The 20,469-nt window shown below is 35.4% G+C and overlaps 1 protein-coding gene across 1 annotated transcript in view; it reads left to right on the forward strand.

Moving 5' to 3' along the window:
- necab3 (N-terminal EF-hand calcium binding protein 3) overlaps positions 1 to 20,195 on the forward strand; it is a 57,095-nt gene extending 36,900 nt beyond the window's left edge. Inside the window, exons 8-13 of the mRNA XM_036152084.1 lie at positions 3,265 to 3,344; positions 5,589 to 5,642; positions 8,099 to 8,211; positions 11,090 to 11,167; positions 11,536 to 11,627; positions 19,143 to 20,195. Coding sequence (XP_036007977.1) covers positions 3,265 to 3,344; positions 5,589 to 5,642; positions 8,099 to 8,211; positions 11,090 to 11,167; positions 11,536 to 11,627; positions 19,143 to 19,171 — 446 coding nt within the window. The 3' untranslated portion in view covers positions 19,172 to 20,195. The remainder of the gene's footprint in view (positions 1 to 3,264; positions 3,345 to 5,588; positions 5,643 to 8,098; positions 8,212 to 11,089; positions 11,168 to 11,535; positions 11,628 to 19,142) is intronic.
- Positions 20,196 to 20,469: the final 274 nt, after the last annotated feature.

Here is a 20,469-nt window from a genome sequence, read left to right on the forward strand (position 1 = left end):
ACAGCCTCACAATGTGCCAATGCAGTTTAGGAATATTCAGGAGGATTATTCATGCATTTATGGGAAAGCCCACCCATGTTTATGTATGTATATATTTGCAATTGTCCATTTATACAGAGGTAATAACTCCTCCTTCTTGAAAACAAAGCTGTTTACGGTATGCAGATTGTGCACAAGAGGCAAGCTCTGCTGAAATCTGATCGTAATTTTGTTGCATAAGAAAAAGAAAAGGTTATAGTTGGGGTGGCTTTGAATTTACCTCCATCTAGTGGTGTGCTGAATAAATTATAATCTAGAAACATGCTCTGGTGCATCGCTGTTGAGCGCATAATAAAAGCCACGGAGTGTCATCAATGTGACAAGAAATTATGAAACACATGGAAACTCTCTCAGAATATACAGCTGGAAGAAGCATACGGTCGCCTGCTGATATGATTTCTGTGAAGAAAAACAGCAACTGACAATTGATGCAATGGAGCTCGTCCAGTGTTAGCTAACAAACAAACTAGCTGTCTGTGCCGGGGGGAAAGAGAAGTTGCTGGACTACACTGCTCTGTTTCTAACATAAGGGCAAAATAAACTGTCCAGCAGAAAGCCTGTAACCTCTGCACCCATTTTGAAGCCCTACGCCTTCATGAATTGTTTCCTCCTGGTAATAATAGCTGCGCCAATATAGACTATCGATTTCTCCTGGCTATTATTTCTTTTTCTTTTATTCGTTACTTTCTCTTCCCTGTTGCTTGACAAAGAGTATGGATGGTCCTCCATTTCAACAGAAAATGGCACATAGAATGATCTACGGTCATCTTTGCTTATCCTCATATATGTACAGGTAAAATGCGTAAGGCTTGCAAGTTTGTCCTTTTTCGGCTACTATAACCAAAAATGGCAACGCCACATGGCATCTTTCATTGGGTGCACTGCCACCTATGTATGTAACTAATTTTAAGCTATGATAATGCTTTCATTTTGGATGTTATTGTTATTAGACTTTGGCAGAATATGTATTTAAGAATGGAATACTTGGATTTTTGCCAGGAAAAAGACAAATTAGTTACACCCTGACCCTTTATTAAAATAATTGTGCAGAAGCTGATGGATACTAAATCTGTTATAATTACCATCAGAGTATCTTTATTGCTTACCTTTAATTTGTGCTACATCATTTCGGTTCAACATTCAGGCTTTTAAAACAATGGCATTGACCATAACACATCAATACAGTTTTTGTATGAACTATACTTAAAATCTAAATTTTAAAATCCAATTAATATATTTTATCCCTGAATTAATAAGACAAAAAAATCATTCTACTTTCTATTACAATTTGCAGCATCAGTTATTTAATTAAAAATGTAATTTTGTGCATTACAGTGAAAACAATGACTTCTTCAGCTGTTATTAACTATATGTAAAAATAGGTTAAAAAAAATTACCTCATGTCTTTGACCTAATAGGCAAGCTTGCTCCTGCATGCAAGGTATCAAGTCTGCTCTGTGAATCCAATGCAAAAACCAAGCAAACAGTAGAAAGGAAAAAGAATGCACAGCCCTGTGAATTGCTCCATGAGTTTCTGCAAACTGTGCGAGACAACAAGAAGATCAATGCTGCTTGCAAGACCTGAGACTTGAATATGATGCTTCTTTTCCCACATGGTGAAGGTTTGCAAATTATAAAGTGTTGTGATTATCTCCGGTCTGGTCTAAGAACTACTGTATGTGAGACAATCTATAAGGACTTTTTTGTAATATTATGCTGTTGTCATTTTTTCTGTACTGGCCGATTAAGTCCTAACAATAATGACACAGTATGCCCTTAAATGTGTCAACCTTTGGTGGGTTTTGAAGCTTTTGTAACATTTTGCAATAAACATTTATTCTGTGGTTTCATATTCAGCTGTATATATGTTGGTAAAAACATATACACAAGCATTCAGACTCTATCCGATTGCCCTTTGCATTTGGCAAGTGCAACTGCTATCATGCATGACAACCTCACAAAAATAGCAATGTGCACAACTGCCTGACATGACAGGACTGTCTCACAGTCACTGGTTTTTGTCTCTTTTTTTGTAACACAGCATTGTTCATAAGGCAGAAAAGACACATAGTGAAATGCATTTAGACTGAAGCCCTGAACTATTCAAACCCATGGCAGATTTAAATTTAAATTGTATTTTAATTCAACCGAGAAGTTTGTATCTAGTTGTATATGGAGAGACGGGCATCTCTCAAAAGATAATAAGCCAATGTGACAGTAGTATCACTATGGAATAGTCTGTTTTTATTTAAATTTGAATGGAGAGTGACATATTAATAACTATTCATACCCTTTATACTGGCAGCAATCACACCCTTCTAATACTTACTGACCAGCTTTTTGCATGTTTCCATTGGTATTTTGATTATTTGCCTTTTGTGAGCACCTCGTCTTTGATGTTGTAAAGCCTCCTTGCCATCATCCTATTCTTTACTCTCTCCACAGATTCTCTGTCAGATTCATGTCAGAACTGGGCAGCTACAGAAGGTTACTATTACTGCTAGTCAGAGAAATATCATTGGTCAAATTAAAAAAAATATTTGAAACATTAATTGGTCAGCTATATGAGGTTTTATTGTAAAAATACTAAAGTCAGATTGGACAAAGAACTGTTCCACGGCAGTGTAAATTTAGATTTTACAATTATTGTGATTTTTCAGTTTCACCAGCTTTTTTTATTTTTTTTTCTTCCCAACCTTTCCTATATTTTAAAGATCTTTAATCATTCCTGTTCCTTGTGATCAAATGTATTTTTGTTGATTGTTTCATGCTAAACTTTTAGAATAGAGAACAAGCAAATGTATGCACATACATACCAAATAAGCTCCACAGATAATTCATTTTCTGCTTTTATGAAGTTTGTGCACAGCACCAGTTTTTTATACTACTAAACTGGCTGTTCAGTTGATGGTATAAACAAGAGCTGTTTGCTGGTGAATTCGGTGGAATTTATTCAACATGCTAACCAATACCTGTCAGCTAAATGTTTCATCCCCTATGAAAACTTTGAATCATTATTTTTTTTTAATGGCTGAATTTTCTATAATCCTTCTCTGTAGTAATCCTGATACTGATGGACCGGTGAAATCCATAAACTATCCCATTGTAGCTGTTTCGTTGGCAGGAGAGCAACCTGCTTGTTATTACAGAATTGCTTGTTTTCTGTATACCAAACATGAACCAGATACTGTTTACTTGATTGGTTTGCCCCTCGATTCTCTACAGGCATCAATGTAGAAGATGAAGAGAACTGGTGCTCTCAGATCAACCGACTGCAGCAACTTTTGGATAAACTGGAGTGTCAGGTATGGTGTGAAGATTTCTTTTCTAGCTTTCTTTTTATTTATTCACCATTATAGTAATTATCTGCGTGACTCAATTACTTTAAATTCTCATAAATGGAATCGCATTTCTACATTTCTTTGTTACATCTTTAAAACTTGTGTTCTTGGTCATCAAGCTATCATGATCCAATAAAAAGTTAGCAGACACTAACAATATGTTAGTGTCTCTGCCCTTTAATGTTTAACATTTAAATGTTTAACATTTAAGGGTGTTTTTTGTGCAATTTATTTAGCAAACACTGTGAATGCTAAGGACAAAAATCCCACAGTTTATCTCCCATCTATGTAGATAATATTATATAGTGGTTGTTTCTATTAGCAGCCATCTTAAAAGAAACAAATATATTAAACACTTATGGCTAATGAGAGGGCAGAGGCGGTTAAAATTTGTTTGCCTGCATTTAAAAAGCAAAAGGTCAAGAACAGTTTATCCATAATTGCTGATGGCAGAATGCATTCATTTGGCATCAGTGGGAGAAAAAAAATCCTTCTGTTCATCTATTTATTTCTTTTTTTATCTGCAGCTTTTGCCCACATTTGCTTGTTTTCTATTGAATTTTGCTTTAAAAATGTCAAATGAGCAAAATTCATTTCACAAATTAATATGCCTCCAAGACCATGCCCTGGTGATCTCCTGCTGGTAAAAGACTGTATTTTTCTATAAAAAATTATAGAAATATGATGACTTAATTTTGAATAAATCATGAAATATGCATTACAAAGGAAAGGAATTAAAAAAAAATCCTACATAAAATACAAGGTAGATGAAAATCAGCTATACCTTATGTATTAACTTTCTAGATCTATTTGTTTTTGTCTGGGCAGATGGAATTAAGGTATTAAAATAAGGAGATGCTAGGTAGGATTACTCAAGCAAAAGCCCATAATCTGTACTGGCAGGCCTTCTATGTATACCTGCATTTCAGTCCTCTACTTGGGTTTATTTCTTTATTGTTGCATCTTGGTTAAGCTGACAGCTTTCTGCCTCATGAGTTTCAGTGGTGACGCAGTAAACAAGTCTTGGGTTTATCTTCAGTATCTTCAGACAACAGCGTCTAATGAACTGTGTTGTGCGTTTTAATTCTTTTTGGGTTCTGAGTATGCTCCAAAAGGAAAGAGAACGCCGTTTTAAATGAAGCCCTGCAGAGTTGTGCTCCTTTCAAACACCAATCGCAGCCACCTCTCCAGCTCTCATACCGCGACCAATTCTCACCACATCCTGAAGCCTCTTTCACGCTCTCCTGCTCTTTCTTCTCCCCTTCCTGTCTACTCTTCCCATTATTAACTCCTGTTACTCTCACCTTTTGATGCTCATTCTTTTTCCTCCTCTAAGGCTCTCTCAAAGCATTTTTCGCTCTCTCCAGCCATCTGTTTTGTCAAACCGGAGGGACTCATCCAATATCAAAGCAATTCATAACCTGGAGAATATTCGGAGTGCAATATCTATCCTTGCCCCTCTGTTTGGACACCGTCAGCACGTACCGTCTGTCTTTCTCTGTTTGCTCCTCTCTCAAACACAACACAATGAGCTCATGGCTTTTAAGACAAAAGGCTGGCTCAATATTATCACTCTGATTTTATTTTATAATAAAAATAACACTTTTGCTGAGATCAGATAGCACAACAAACTGGTTGTAAAGTATAAGAATTTTTATTTTATTTATTTTTATTACCCGTGCCCTCTCATTTACAAACTGTATCTATAACTGACTTCATCGGATTTTACTTTGTAATCACATTTTAACTGTGCTGTTTTGAACCCAATAGGCGTTTTTTTTTTTTTTGGTTTTTTTTTTTTTAGATCGGTGAATGTAACCATTGTTATCTGACTAATATAAACCATATTTTGGAGATGTTTTAGGAAGACTGAAATTATAAACTACACCTTGAAAAGCTGAGATTCACAAATTGAGTAATAGTAAATAAATAAAATTACATAAATAATGTCATTGCATTTACAATTAGAAACGTATCATTTTAAAAATATTGGGATTTCTATTGTTTACCATAATTTAAATGTGGAAATATTCTATGTGATTTGGAAAACAATTAAAAATGGAAAGTGATGAAACTTGAACTAAGCTGCATATAGACATTTTCCTAACCATGGATGGGCTCAGATGCACAAATATAGCTTTAGTCCCCTAATAGTGCTCATCTTTGCTCAGCCATCAGCTTTTTGTCATCTCTGTTTTCTTGTTTTAGGGACCCAAGTTGGAGCCGCTGAAGGAGGATACACTGGCCAGCACATATAAGTCTGTGAGTGAGCACTGTCATCTGGAGTACAAACAAAATCAACATAAAGTTTAATTACTTTGTTGTTTGGTGAATACATTCTATAAAATGTGTTTTTGTGTTTTAGTAGCCGTAAACCCTCTGACAAATGCTTGTTTTGATTGCAAGTCTTTTGTGGTGACATATATAGTAGCAGCCTATGCTTAATTACATATTGATTTGAATTCCATGTTTGTTAATTTCTTATCAAATAGTTTGAAAGAAAAAAATATATTAATATGAAAATGTGCCAATAGAAATCCACTAAGATGTATGCATTTCCATACAACTTTGGTCATCATGTTTAGCCTAGCTCAAAATACATATTTTTTTGTTTTTGTTTCTGAAGCTCAACTTGAAGAGCATCTTGGAGAAAAAGCTTTTCCTCATTATGTTAGGCCTTAATAACTACTGAAATTTAACTACTAAAGATTTCTGACTTGTAGTGCAAGCAAAAAAATGCATTTTATTGCTAAACTATTAACATTTTTGTAAAGAACAGGACTGCAAAGTTATTTATGATGTGTCCACATGCTCCTCATAGCTCATTCATGTGCATTGATGAATGCACAGTAGCAGTGTAGTTGTTTGTTCAATTTTGTTTTTATTTGTTTATTTATTTATTTATTTATGCCCGTTCATCCGAATATTTGTAAAAGATTTCACCAAAACCCTTTGGTGAGAATTCCCAATTATAAAATAACATGATGTTTCCTGCAGTGAACAGGTATAATTTCATCCAGAAAATAAATAAGTAAAAAAGTGATATGGATTATACTGTACATTAGAATATAGTATTTGTAATCTTAAAGGATTTTTTTATATGATAAATATAAATTAAGATCAATTGTTGTTAAGAGTAATCGATATAAACTTTTCTGTTCTCTGAAAAAATTTCTCTGAAAATTTTCCAGCCAAAATTTCTCTGAAAATTTTGGCTGGATTGGAGCCATTTATGAGTTTTTCCATTTTCAAAGCTGATATTTCACTGACTCATCAGTCATGAGTAATCTAACTCTTCACTCACGCACATTTCCTTATCCCTCTTGACATTATCTAAATTCAAGATCTTAAAATCCTCTTTTATTTTTCTTTCTGCGCTCACCTTTGCCTGAGCTCTTGCGATGACAGTGAGATCCACACAAGAACATGAGCAGCTTCATAATGAGCCGGCGCTGAAAGTTTGTCTCAGTGATCAAAGTCCAGTCTCAGCGCAGTGTCTCTTTTCAATCTTCTCAGAGTTCTCTCCTATTCAGATTCGGCTTCCTTACCATATCACACACCGACTGCTTTATTAAATGCACTGGCAATACTCAGATCATTTTATTATTACAAGACACGTGGGTGAGTAGCCTAAACTTTGTTTTTCCCTGTTTGAATTGATTTTATCATAAGTTTAGAGATATTTTGCAGCCATTATTCTACATATTTTTTAAGTTGAGATACTGAAGCAAAAGCACATTCATTTCAGTTAACCAATGGCTGCCACACAAAACACGTGATTTAGAAATTCCCCTAATACCTTCTGATTCTATATTATTTTCCTGGTAGCTGAAACCTGAAGACTTTCTTTTCTTTTATTTTGTTTTCCCTGTACCCTTTCTCTAAAATACTACTGGAGATAAATAATTTTGACACTGACCTTGCAGTTCCCACTCTTTTTAAAAGTAAACATGTATGATCACACCTTGTACAATAAAAAGAAATTGAAGAAATGTAAATTTCTGCAGTTTGATTATCTTTAAAGTTTTCATCTCATTTTGAAATATAAACTTGATGTAAAGATTAATTTTATACGTAAGGTTTTCTAATGTAAATTAGGTAAATAAAATTAGACTTGACTGAATACACACCATGCAAAACTATACATGAACTGCCTTTGTTATGGGATACACATTTATTTGAGGATGTCATTAACGTTCTAGAGTAAGAGCTACATAACATTTTTCCAAAGTATTTCAAAAGGTAACTGCATGATTTCATGAATCACAAACCAAAATTAAACATTTGACCACTGTTTATGCCAGTTTCAAAACCTTTATAACAGTTATCGTATTGTAAAGCGATCTTATTAAGAATGCATCAGAGGTTTCCATCTACACACTATCTGCCCACATATCTGTAGAAGAGACTGTTAGAGCAAGGCCTTCTCTCACACATCATTTTTTTTTTACTTTGATCTTTGCAAGAGCGCTCATTAATACAATGCCTTACCTTGCTCCTGATCCTCACCATCATCAATAAATGCCTTATCCAAACCTTTGTCAGTCATTTGAACATGCTGAGAAAGTAGGGTCACACTAAATCATCTGTAACCACAGATGTGCCTGACGTCAGTGTCTGAAAATCAGATCTATTCTCGCAAAGATCGACTTCAAAGCACACACACCGAGTTGTTTTCATCTCATCCTCCCTTCTGTCTCTTGTCTCGTTGCCAACAGAACATCCTGCTGGTTCAGAGGCAGATGTCCGTGATTGATGACGAACTAGATAACTTCCGGAAAGTTCTCAACAGTTACGTCGATGCCACTTTAGCCCACTCTGACAACTTGCAGTGAGTATCTTGCCTGCTTCCAAATATAGCAATCCATCTTTTTAAACGCAGCTTGAGATTGTGCTGCAGAATCAGCTTTTCAACCCCTGAATAATGCTGAATAATTGGTCAAATTGCCAGAGGTACCAAAAACTGATGTACACAATAAAAAAAAATATTTTACCTTTTTTAACATTTGTTTAACCACATAAAAGACCCACTGAGATCAAAACACCTTTCACAAGGGTACATACTCAAGTTAATATATCAGGTTTTTGAGATGTAAAAAATGAAACTATGATAAATATATATATCATAAATATAATAATTTTATGTTTCCACATACATGTGTTTTTACATTATATACAATTCAACCAACAATTTTTTTCCAGAATCAAATAAATGAAATAATAAATATGTGTATAATAATAATAATAATAATAATAATAATAATAATAATAATAATAATAATAATAATAATAATAATAATAATAATAATAATAATAATAATAAATACACTGGGTAAATCCTTGGGGGTTTCTGATCTAAAGTAATTTTATCCAATTTTTCTGAAATTAAGATTAATAAAAGTTTATTGTCCACCAATGTGAAAATTTGTTTCACTAAAAAACACACATGATCCGTGCAACAGACATACCAAGGACAATACATTTCATTCTTGTATTGTGATATATAAAATACCCGTATGAAGCTGGATAAATATCAAAGGACACAAATTCAAGTTTTGAGTTCATAAATATACATAAAAAATGTACAAAGGTCTAATACATAATCCAGTCCACATTACAAATTCTCCATCTAACGTCTAACCTTATTTCATAAAGTTAAGAGTCTTCACTGCTATGGGTACAAAGGAGTTCTCAAATATAATTTTGTTTGCTGATATCTCCTCCCTGATGGTAAAAATTCAAATGCATTATCTGACCTTGGTGACACTACAGGTAAAACAGAAAGCGGTAAAGGAAAAGCACAGTGAAGGAAGTGTGTGTGCATGTGTGTGTTAGCGCTCTCTTCCAGGTTACAGATGTCGCAGAGTGTCTTGTTTCTATAACATCCAGGACAAATTAAGATTGCAGGGCAGTCAGTTTGGACAGTAGCATTTATTTTTTAGGTGGCAAATCATCTGCCATTACCATAAATAGAAAGTATTCTTGGATCAATGTGTGCTTCTCTGCTTTTTGTGTCTCTGCTCTGTCTTCTCTAACCCCCAGTTGGTCATGGCAGATGACTGTTCACACTGAGCCTGGTTCGGCTGGTGGTTTCTCTCCCTGTTAAAGGGGAGTTTTCCTCTCCACTGCTGCTTAATGCATGAGGGATTGCGGCAAAGCCCTCAACAACGTAGACGACTGTCCACTGTGGGTCTACGCTCTTTCAGGGGGAATGAATGCTGCTTGTCTTGGCTTGATTCAATCTGCTGGCCGTCCTTAGGTGGGAAACATTTTGACCAATCTGTCTGGACGATATGATTGAGTTTGACTTGTAAAGTGCCTTGAGATGGTATGTGTTGTGAATTTGCGCTTATAAATTTAATTTAACAGCATTTTCGCGCAGACACTCTTTTTTTCCCCCCTGTCTGCCTTAAAGTCTCACTGGATCTTCTCAATGGTGATTCCAAACACCCACATTTGTGGTCATTCTGCCAAAGCCGAGCTTCCAACTTCTCCAAGATCTATTCCATCCCGCCTGCAAGTTTAGGAACCACAGCTGGCCTGTAGTTCTGCTTACACAGCATTTCAGTCTGAGTGTTGGTAGCACGACAAACCCCTCACATAGTTCAGTCCTTGACATGGGCCGAAACAGCTGCCGACATTTTCGGAATTTCTTGATACATAAGGTAACCGCTAGCTCCAAAAAGCAGAAAACCTTTTATCATAAATTCAATTTTGTACACATTTTCAACATCCTCAGCCAACAAAATGGACAGACACACAATCCTCCTCCCACCGTTTGTCCAGCTGCAAATGTCTCACCGGGGCAAAAGGGCTCTCCTTTGCCCAGTCTTCTATTTGAGAAAATTTTACCAATTGCATTGAGAATCCAGCTGACCAGATCCATAATTTACACTTTGGAAGATATGAAAAGAGAGGCTCCAAAACGATTGATAAAAGCAGAAGCAGGGCAGATACGGGGGAGGAAGAGGGGAAAATATTTAGCATTTAGTCTTGGTATTAATTGTCCACGCTAACTTGCAAAAGTTCTCCGAATGGATCAGAACCCAAGTTCCATCTGAAAACAAATAACCCCAGAGCATGATGCTGCCACCACCATCTTTCCATGCGGTAATGTGCAGTGTTGTCTTTGGGTTCCCTTCTTTTAATGAGAGGTGTACAAACTTAACTTTGTAGACATATGTTTAAGCCTTAGTGTCCTCTCTACAAACTAAAACTTTTTGTAAAGTATGAAAAGTATAAAAATGAGTACAAAATGCAACCTGAGCAGCTGATGGTTAATTCAGGGCAATCAGACTAAACCAATAGGTTCAACTAAGTGTTAGTAAAAGGTATGAACATTTCTGTAACCAGGCTATAGCAGCTTTTAAGTAATTAGATTTTGTAATAACTTTGTTTTTCACCTAATTTGCACAGGATACATAACACATTATATATGCTAAAAGTTTTAAAATAGGTTGCCATGGTCTTATTTTTACGTCACAAAAAATAGCAATTAAAGGTTATTCGTTTATAAGTAACTTTCTACACTTCATGAAAATAGGCAATTGTGTTTTATGAAAACCTTTTTCCCCCAGTTTTTGTTGATGCCTCGCCTTTTCCTTTGCCTGCAGCTAGCTGATATTTCTCCCAAGATTAAAAACTTTTTTTTCCTTGCAACTCACTTTGTGTTATTTTCTTCTTTGACCCACTCTACTTTTTTCCTCCAGTGTGTCTGTTCAGAAGCTCCCAGGAAAGTCGAGTTACATAATGTATGAGTTCTGGCAAGACCGCATCTCCTGGATGAGGTTAGTACAGTGTGTGTGTGTGTGTGTGTGTGTGTGTGTGTGTGTGTGTGTGTGTGTGTGTGTGTGTGTGTGTGTGTGTGTGTGTGAGCGTGCGCGTGTGTGTGTGTGTGTGTGTGCAATAGATATTGGCACACTATTTGGCACTACTAATTCCTTGATGGAAATGTTCCCTCATCAGACAAGATGAGCAGATGGCCCATCACTCTGTTCACACACACAAACTCAAAAACACAGAAATACAGAGGTGATGTTTAAGTGGTACGAAATGGATAACAGATAATATTGATTTGTTTAGCATTGCTGCATTTGTAATAAAGTTTTTACAGACACATTTTTACCTCTGGATTATCTTTTTGATATCTTTGTAGCTACCTTCAGTCCAACAGCAGCAAAGATTTCCAACGCTGCATCATTGACATGATGGAAGATGCTGAGATAGTTTCTACCATGTTGCTGCCAGGTCTGTAACTTTGCTTGAGAGTGATTGTATGTAAATAGTTTTTTCTGGAGACATGTAGTCTACAGACTTGCTGGGGTTTTAGATAAAATTCCCCTGATATGTAAATGTCAAATGTATCTTATTGCCACGTCACTGTTTCTACTCCCTAACATTAGAGCCATTTTGTTTACAGCGTTTTATACTTCTTTTAAAACTTTTTTCTCTTCACTACATTGTGTTTGTTTGGAGATGGTTATATACAAAAAAATCTACCACTAATTGGCCTCTTTTATCAAAAACTGATGTACCTATGGATGCAGAAATAATCATATGACAAGTTTTGCGTGTGATTTCTGCTTAGACTGGCCGATTCCAGCAAACAAACAATAGGTTGTATGCACCTGGTGTATGCAACACCTGGTGGTTGGAAACAACTATCATTTACTTGCCTCTATTTATTTATAGTTTTTGGTGAATGTTGTGGGAAATAATGATAACTAATCCCTGAGTTACTTATTAAATACAAGGAAATGGTGAATAGCTCAAGTTCCAGCACAGCACTTTATTGAGATGCAAAGCATAAGTAAACACATGCCCAGCAGCGCACAGCTGCAAGCCACAGCTTTCCTAGCTCTGTTCTGATCTCCTCCCTTCCCCCTGCACAATCGTATACAATCCCCAATCAGGCTTCAGCTTTGCACATGAAGTCCAAACATTAAGACACACACACACACACACAGAATATGCAAGCATTGACCTTGGAGGATAACAGAAGAGTGGAGAAGTAGCAGAGCACCTTCTCTGACAATGTCCTGGCCTCCTCCCTTCTGCAGCAACTGAGAGAGTAAATTCAGCTGCTGGGTCAGAGGGTATAGGCCTTTTCTGAATAGGCCTTAATAAAATAATTGTATTAACAGTGACCAATCCTACAGAATGTGTAATGTGAATGAAAGGCAGATGGTGAAAAGGATGTTATAGAGACAGCGCCTGGATAAGATCACATTTCTTTCCGACAGCGTTCCAACCTATATTACCTCATCAGTTATGGGAGCACCAAGTTAAATCTGACTGTCCCCTGAAAAATTGTGCAGATAACAGTATACACAAATACAGCTTGATCTTCTTCACAAGTCCACTCTGACATAAACCTGTGTACATAATGTGAAGCCTGGTGTGGTATTTGAGCTTATTCCACACTCACATTCAAATTGATATGTTTGAGCACCAATTTTTCCATCAGAAACATCAAATAAAATCAGGGCCCATGGCTTTTTGAAGTGAGCGTACATAGGAGCATATGAGGTGCAATTTGACATTAACTGATCCAGTGAATTGTTGAACTACTAAATAGTTATTTTGTCACAGCCTTTTCTCGTGTCAGGCATCAGGACGTTCCAAGTTGTTAAAAACGTTGAACCACAGATTCTCTGCAGAACCTTTACCATCCCGGAAACATTTCAGACCCACTTTGACAACTGATGGGTTGAAATAATCTTCTATAACAGTTTAATGTCAGGAAAATGGATTTGTGAGACTGTAATAGTAATGTCTACCAGCTCAAAATATACAACAGGATCCAAGCATGGATCCGAATCAGAATTGGTGAAAAGATAATCTACTATAAACTCTTCAGAGGATATTGTACTATTAAATATATTTTATGAATGATTTGGCCATTTTAATGATAATTCATCTCTACAGTACATCACATTTACTGATCTAACAAAAGTGATACAAAATAACTTAATGGTTGTTTAACGGGTACAAAATGAAAGAAACCTGAGATGAAATGGCAGAAGCTGTGTATAAAAAAAGGGTATAAACTGGCCACTTGACCCAGATCCTCCTCCGCTATTTATCAGCTCTACAGATTCTGTGTTATCTTCTGTTTTGTTTGTTTTCAAAGACTAATAACAGGTAACACTACTTGTAGTGCCTTTTTAAAATAAGCTTCTATCTTATTTTAATGATGGCAAATTGAACCTCATCCATATATGTATTTGATGATGCAAATCTGACAATAAAGATAGGTCTAAGTCTATTAATGTGTTAACGGCGCATTCAAAGACAAATTGGAAAATACAAGTTCTGAAATTCAGTAAAACTAAGAACACAACATGTAGATAGATCTTAAATGTTAAGTAAACCTCTTTGGATGAGAATTAGCTTTTCCTCAAACAAACTGTTCTGGAGTCACATAGAATGGATTGTGTATTTGGTTGAACACAGGGGGGGTTGGGTTCATTTTGTGTTTCCAGAGATATACATATGGGTTACCTCGAGCACAGATAATTGGTCATACTTTTACTTTTCCCTTTTAATTACACTCTCCAGTATAAACAAGATTGATTAACACTGCCAGAGGTGACATCAACACATACAGAACCCCACAAAACCCCTGATGATAACAGTTGTTATTCTCAGCCATGGTGACATTTCTATGTAGTTATTGGTATGCTATTTCTGACTCATAAGTCCAGTGCTGTCATGTGAGGTTCATTTGAAGTGAGTGTATATTAGACTCTGGCTCCAGTTTGTAGGGAGAGGAAGCCAGAAGCTCTGTCTTCATTATCAACTAATTTGCTCATTACTTCTAAGATCAGTAACATTGCTGGTGCTTTCCGAGTTGTTTGCCACCATGAGAGCCGAGGGCTGTTTTTCCTTCTGTGTTTCCAAAAGTAATGCTATTGAAGTGATTTAAAAAAAAAAAAAAAAACGCTGCCTGAATACCAAAATTAATTGATATATTATCTCCAATTACTTAACTCTGTTTATACACAAATCTAAGTGAAATATATCATAAACAGAATAAACAGCTTGTGCCAAACCCCAACAGAGTAATTGGACCTTTTTATAACTACATTTTTCACTATATATTCTTAGATTTTTCTAAAATATATTTTTAAAAGTCTTGACGGGAGAAGAGTGAGTGTAAAAAATTATTTGACAGGAATTGGGAAAGGAAGAGTAGAACAACATCTAACATTGTCTCCTTACAACACCCTGCACAATGATGATAGCACTGGAGCCACAGTGCTGACCACCGTGTCAGGTGGAGTCCTTGAAAAGAGGTTGATGAAATAGGAGGGAGGTTTTATAGGGTCTCAGAAGGTGTCTACCTGTGAGGACAGTCATTAGGAAGTTCTTATACAGTCTCCTATTTCTTATAGCGATCAGAGTAGCTAAAAACCGACCCCTTTAAAAATTTGGAGGAGCTGTAGAGATGGACGGCTCAGGTGGGATAAGGTGTTGACACCACAACTATTAATTGTGTACTCCACACATCTGGCTTCTAAGAAAAAATTGACAAGGGGAAAGTCATTTTTGTCATGATTTGTATGTTGAGAGGAAGGTTATTTAATAATAAAACAGGGAACATGGCAAACAGGACATGGGGCAAAGATAAATAATTGGGCAATGAAATGGAAAGAGTAAAGGGAGAATCCAGGAGCAAACAATGAAAAACCTGGTGCTTAAGTACTGAGCCAGGGGTGGAAAATGGCAAAGTGACCAGAAGAGCAATTAGCGAAGATTTGGAACAGCTGCGTCTGAGGGAGGGAGACTAATTAACACAAAAGGAGCTGGACAAAGACACACAAAAAAACTACTAAGCAGGGTGAAGAGACTAAGAGTGATCTAAGAAAAATAAATATAAATGAACAAAGAACAGAATGCAATAATAAACCTAAGAAACTAAACACAAAGGAAAAAGCTAATCTACCAAAATTATAACTAATTAAAAAGAAGTATGCATGAATCTAACCATTCGTTTTTGTATTTGTATGTCAATCAAAATACTGTATACAAAATTCTGCTGTCATATATGTGAGTTTGAGAAATTGTGTGGGTTAGGATTGTTTTTATGTGAGTAGGAATAAGTAGGAATGTAAGTAGGCACTTTCAAATCTGTAAAAAAATCTTGAAATCAATGTATTATTTTCATTCTGCTTTACAGTTTAAGGCCTCCAATAGGTTGAAGAATGCGATTGTCATATAATAAAATGTGAAAAGTCCAAAGGGAATGAATACTTTTACAAGAGAACATAATAAAACAGGAGTGGGGATAAAAAGGCTATATTCAGCTATATACTTGAATGTGGAGTTTCTTCACTGCAAGTTTAAAGAATGCCAAGGTGAGCTACCAGTGACATATTAAGGAACAGCAATAAAATAGAGTAGAGAAAATGTGGTATTCATGCACCAAACAGCTACATAGAGAATTATCAAATATGAATAAATGTCCTTGTATTTTTATTTAATGCACTTATCATGCAAATGCAATTTATATTGCATTTGATATTGCAAAAAACTAAAGATATTTTCTGTTCTTGTATAACTCTACCTACTGTGCCAATTGGTGATGTATCCCCCTTGACTTGGTATAATAAGATCAAAAAAGAATGGCCTTGTTTTTTGTGTGTTGTTCTTTCAATGCTCTAAATTTTTTATGGTAATGTTCTAATCTTCACATTTATTATTAATTTAGGTTGAATATAAACTGTGTGTCCTGACAGAGGTTATACTTTAGTTAAGGCATGCTAATACATCAGCAAATTCAAACTCTCGAAACATTCTTAATTTTTAAATTGAAAGAGGGATTTTATATTTGGCAAACTGACTTCCACATGACGCACACACGCACTGTGCTCATTATCACATCACTGACTTCTCAGTAAACGTCAGAGTAGCGTGATTCACAGCTGCTAGTGCCCAAGCCAGTACCGTGACGCTCCCATCTTGACATTTGATTAACTTGTTGTAGGTGAAACAGAACTCCATGTATCTATACCAAGAAACTGTCTCAGTAATTTTTTCTGCCATTTTGCATATTTGTTGGGGGATGATGATTTAGCTGTGTGGGCTGTGTAAGGTTTGCTAGTTGCTAGGTTACTTTGCATGGTTGTTTACTTCCACATCTGTTATTTCCTCATATATGGATGCTGAGTGCTTCAGACGTCAACTCAACAGTGATAGCGTAAACATTGGGAAGTTTTGTCCCTTCTGGTGTGAAGTAGGAACAATAAACGACTGATTTTAGAGAAGACTGGCTGAAATTCTAAATAAAATGCAAACCCCTTTTTTAAGCAGTTATTAAACAAACACTAAGTCAATCAAAATGTGAAATGCTTTATTCCCTTGCTGGCTGTGCTTTGTAGCGTGATGAGAAATTATTACTTCTGCATTATTTTGTTGATTTTGCTGATGAGCTTCATCAGAGGTATTTGGTTGCCAAGGAATCATGTACTCATTGTGAGGAGGGAGGAAGGCTTATGAGATCCACGTCAGAGAAGCAGGACAAGATCGACTCTGCAGTCAATAACAGAAAGGGAAAAAAAAACACACCTTTGTGATGCTCTTGGGAGGTACTCAAACACGTTCATTGTTGATCTTGAAGGTTAGCAGCCTCTATTTCTAGTTTGCACTGGAAATTATCTGGTTCTTACTAGGATAAAAAAAAAAACCTTAGCTTTAGAGGTGTTAGATGATTTATCTTGCTTTAAGAATAATTATTTTATTTTAAGTGTTCATCTTTACACCATAATCTTAAATCAATAAATCTTGTCAAGTAAAATTATGTTGCTACATGGAAAGATGTTTTGACCAACATTTCCCTCAGATTTAGCATTTTATCTCGATTTTGTTTTAGTTGTCTTTTTTTCAAGAGCAGTTGTGCAAGAGGCATTTGTGAATGCCTCTTGCACAACTGCTGGGAGAATGTAGGACAATAAATATATTTCTATTCTAACTCACTTTTGTATGTAAAATACAAGGTTGAACATACAATGGATCTCAACACCCATGTTAAAATGTTGCTGAAGGATTACATTCTAACCTTTTTTACATCTTTAAAAAAACAACGTAAAAAAAGTTTTAATTTAATTCATCGTCTCAAAAGTCTTTTCCACATTGAGTGTAACAATATATATTGCACAATTAATGTAAAAAAAACAATTCAATTAGAGGATTAAAACTGCAAGGTCCAGTAACCTAGTTACATAATTGTGCATGTCCCTAAACCAATATCTGAATACTTAAATAGCAATAATAATAATTTTGATTTGATTCCAACATTCATTGTTCTTGAGTTCACACCTGCAATCAATCTGCAATGAATATAAATATAAACAGTCCTAGTTGGAATATCTTGATATTTGCCCATTTGCATCTTTTAGCTGAAGCCATCTCACAGCATTATGTACAGTATACACCATTGCACGGGGAACACAGTCACCAATAATTAGAGGCAAACAGATTGAACAACATGGAATCTACAAAAACTGGACATTTTTCCAAAACTCAAATAAAGAAGGGACTGAAACTGGATAGTGGAGATGCCAAGAGACTGACTAAAACATGGAAGAAGATACAGGACATTCCAACAATTATTGGTTGTTTTCTAAATATGTAAATCTCCTGTATCTTCAGTAAATCTGAACTAAGAAGAACTGTAGCAAGGAAGGATTGTTTCCTGCTGAAGTCAACATCCAGGCATTGCGAAAATCTGAAGAAACCCTCGTGGGAGAATGTTTCATAGTCTGATGAAATTAGGCTTGACCTTTTGGGTCTGAGTTCCATGGGGTTTTTTCTGCATAAAAGCAAACACCAGGATAACTTAACCCCACTAAATTATGGTGCTGGCAGTGTCATGGGTTTGCTTTTCTACAGAGGGAACTGAGGTTTTTAATCAAGGTCAAGATGAAATTATGAAACTTTCTTAATAGTCAGTTTTGACAAGTGTCTGTAAGACAATTAAAATTAATTTTACTTTTCAACAACACAGTGATTTCAATAGAAACTTTTTCAATGACTGAAAAATATAAAAAATTTAAGCCTGTTCACCTTTGAGAATAAAACAAATATAGCTGCATTCAAATCTTAGCTGGTAGAACTGTCCTTTTGTCAAACTACCTTTTTACAGCAGTACCGTCTACTCCTGTTGCCAGATGAATTAGTGTTTAGAAAAAAATTCCCATGAGTGCTATTTTTGTTGTGCGACTTCTATGACTTGAAAATTACCTATGTCTTATTAAATTAAAATCCAATGGCTTTTAAACTCAACTAAAATACTTTTTTTCAGTTTGCTCTTGTGCTGAAATCAGAATAAGGTCTGGTGGGTTCTGTTTTTTGGTCTTTTGCTCTGTGCCAGCATTAATATGCATAAAGATTAGGAGGACTATTAAGGAAAGCTCTTAGGAAATAACAAATAAATGTTAATTTTTAGACTGCATTTAAATTGTGACCTAAGGACACATCTGTTTGAAGTTAACTTCAAAATAGTACTTGTAAAGTATAACATTTATGTGTAAATACTTTAAACACTTACCTCTTTAATGTGTCAACCAATTGTCACTCCTATTGTTTAACTGCTAAAGATGTTAATTAGCGTCCTAGCTGGAAAAACTGTAGCTTAATGAAATGTAAACTAGATGATTAATTAACTGATTAGCTTAATGGGTCATACCAAGTGTTGAAACATATACTGCATATTTTTGTTCCATAGGTATAACTTTCTCTTTTCTGTGTGTGTTTCCTCAGCTTCCTGGTGGATTATGACTAACAACTAATGACTGAATTTCTGAATCTGGAATGTCACATCGACTGCCTACATGGTCACACAGAGAAAGACACACTGGCACATCAAGCCCACCTACCCACATGCACTCTATCACACACACACACACACACACACACACACAGAGCAAAAGCTTCTTTGTGTTTTAAAGCAAAAGCAAAAAAAAAAAAAAAAAAAGCCTTATCCACCCATTTTCTGCTGCTTTCTCTAATGTTTCAGTCTTCAGCTGTTCATTTTTTTGCCACTTACATCCAAAGGCATGGTTGCATTCTATAGCCTGTAAACTCAAAAAGTAACTGTTTTTAGCAACAGAAAGCCATTTAATGATTTCATAACCCTTTCTCCCTTGCGGTATGGCCAGTGTTTGCCTGATATATTATGCCAATCAAGAACAACCAACACAACACAAGGATAGATGGAACAGCCCTATTTGGAATGAAAATAACAATTCTTGCAGTGTTATGTGTTTACAAAGATCTTATTAGCAGGGGTAAACACAAATGTAACGGAAAACTAGAGGATATGTGGAGATAAAGGAAGCTGCATCTTAAACATGCATGTTGATGCGGCTTCATCACTCTGTAAATGATGTAAGATAGTGTCGCTCTGTTTGTTGCTTCTATTTATCTAACCTGCTGTTATGAGCACAGAATGCCATAGGAGCTGTTAATATAGCTGCACCAGCCCTCTATCTACTCCTAAATATACTAGTGTTCAGGTATTCTATTAGTTAATCTTCACATTCTATATCTTAAAATGTAAAAATATATTGAAAAATGTGCATATGAAAGAGATGAAATTCTGAGATTTCATTGTACTAAGTTGAATAAAGAGAGAAATATATAATGTCTTTATTTTGGTCATGATGGACCTTACTGTATCTGTATATGCAGACTTCTTGAACAGTACTGTAAGATTCCCCTTTCTTTCGGTTTTGAAATCTACACAATGAAATGACTGAAATGCAAATTTAATAAAACTATTAAAGTTTCAAAATGTTTGTTCTGAAAAAAATACAAAAGGGTTTGAATTTTCTTTTTCTAATGATCTTTTAATTGGTATTTCCTATTAGTGGACTTCGGACAATTTCCATATTATCTTTTGTTTAATCAATTTTGTGTAATTTTAGTACTTCAGATAAGAACTGTTATATTTATCAAAAAAATATTCTAAAAAGTTCTGTTTGAATCCAGTTCACTACAGTCAAATTGAGTCCAATCAAAAAACATCAAAGCAGTTATAGTATTTTTAACATCCTACATAGTGACAATTTTATGATAAGGTCACCTT

The sequence above is a fragment of the Fundulus heteroclitus genome, chromosome 20, assembly GCF_011125445.2.
Source record: "Fundulus heteroclitus isolate FHET01 chromosome 20, MU-UCD_Fhet_4.1, whole genome shotgun sequence".
NCBI classification, from domain to species: domain Eukaryota; kingdom Metazoa; phylum Chordata; class Actinopteri; order Cyprinodontiformes; family Fundulidae; genus Fundulus; species Fundulus heteroclitus.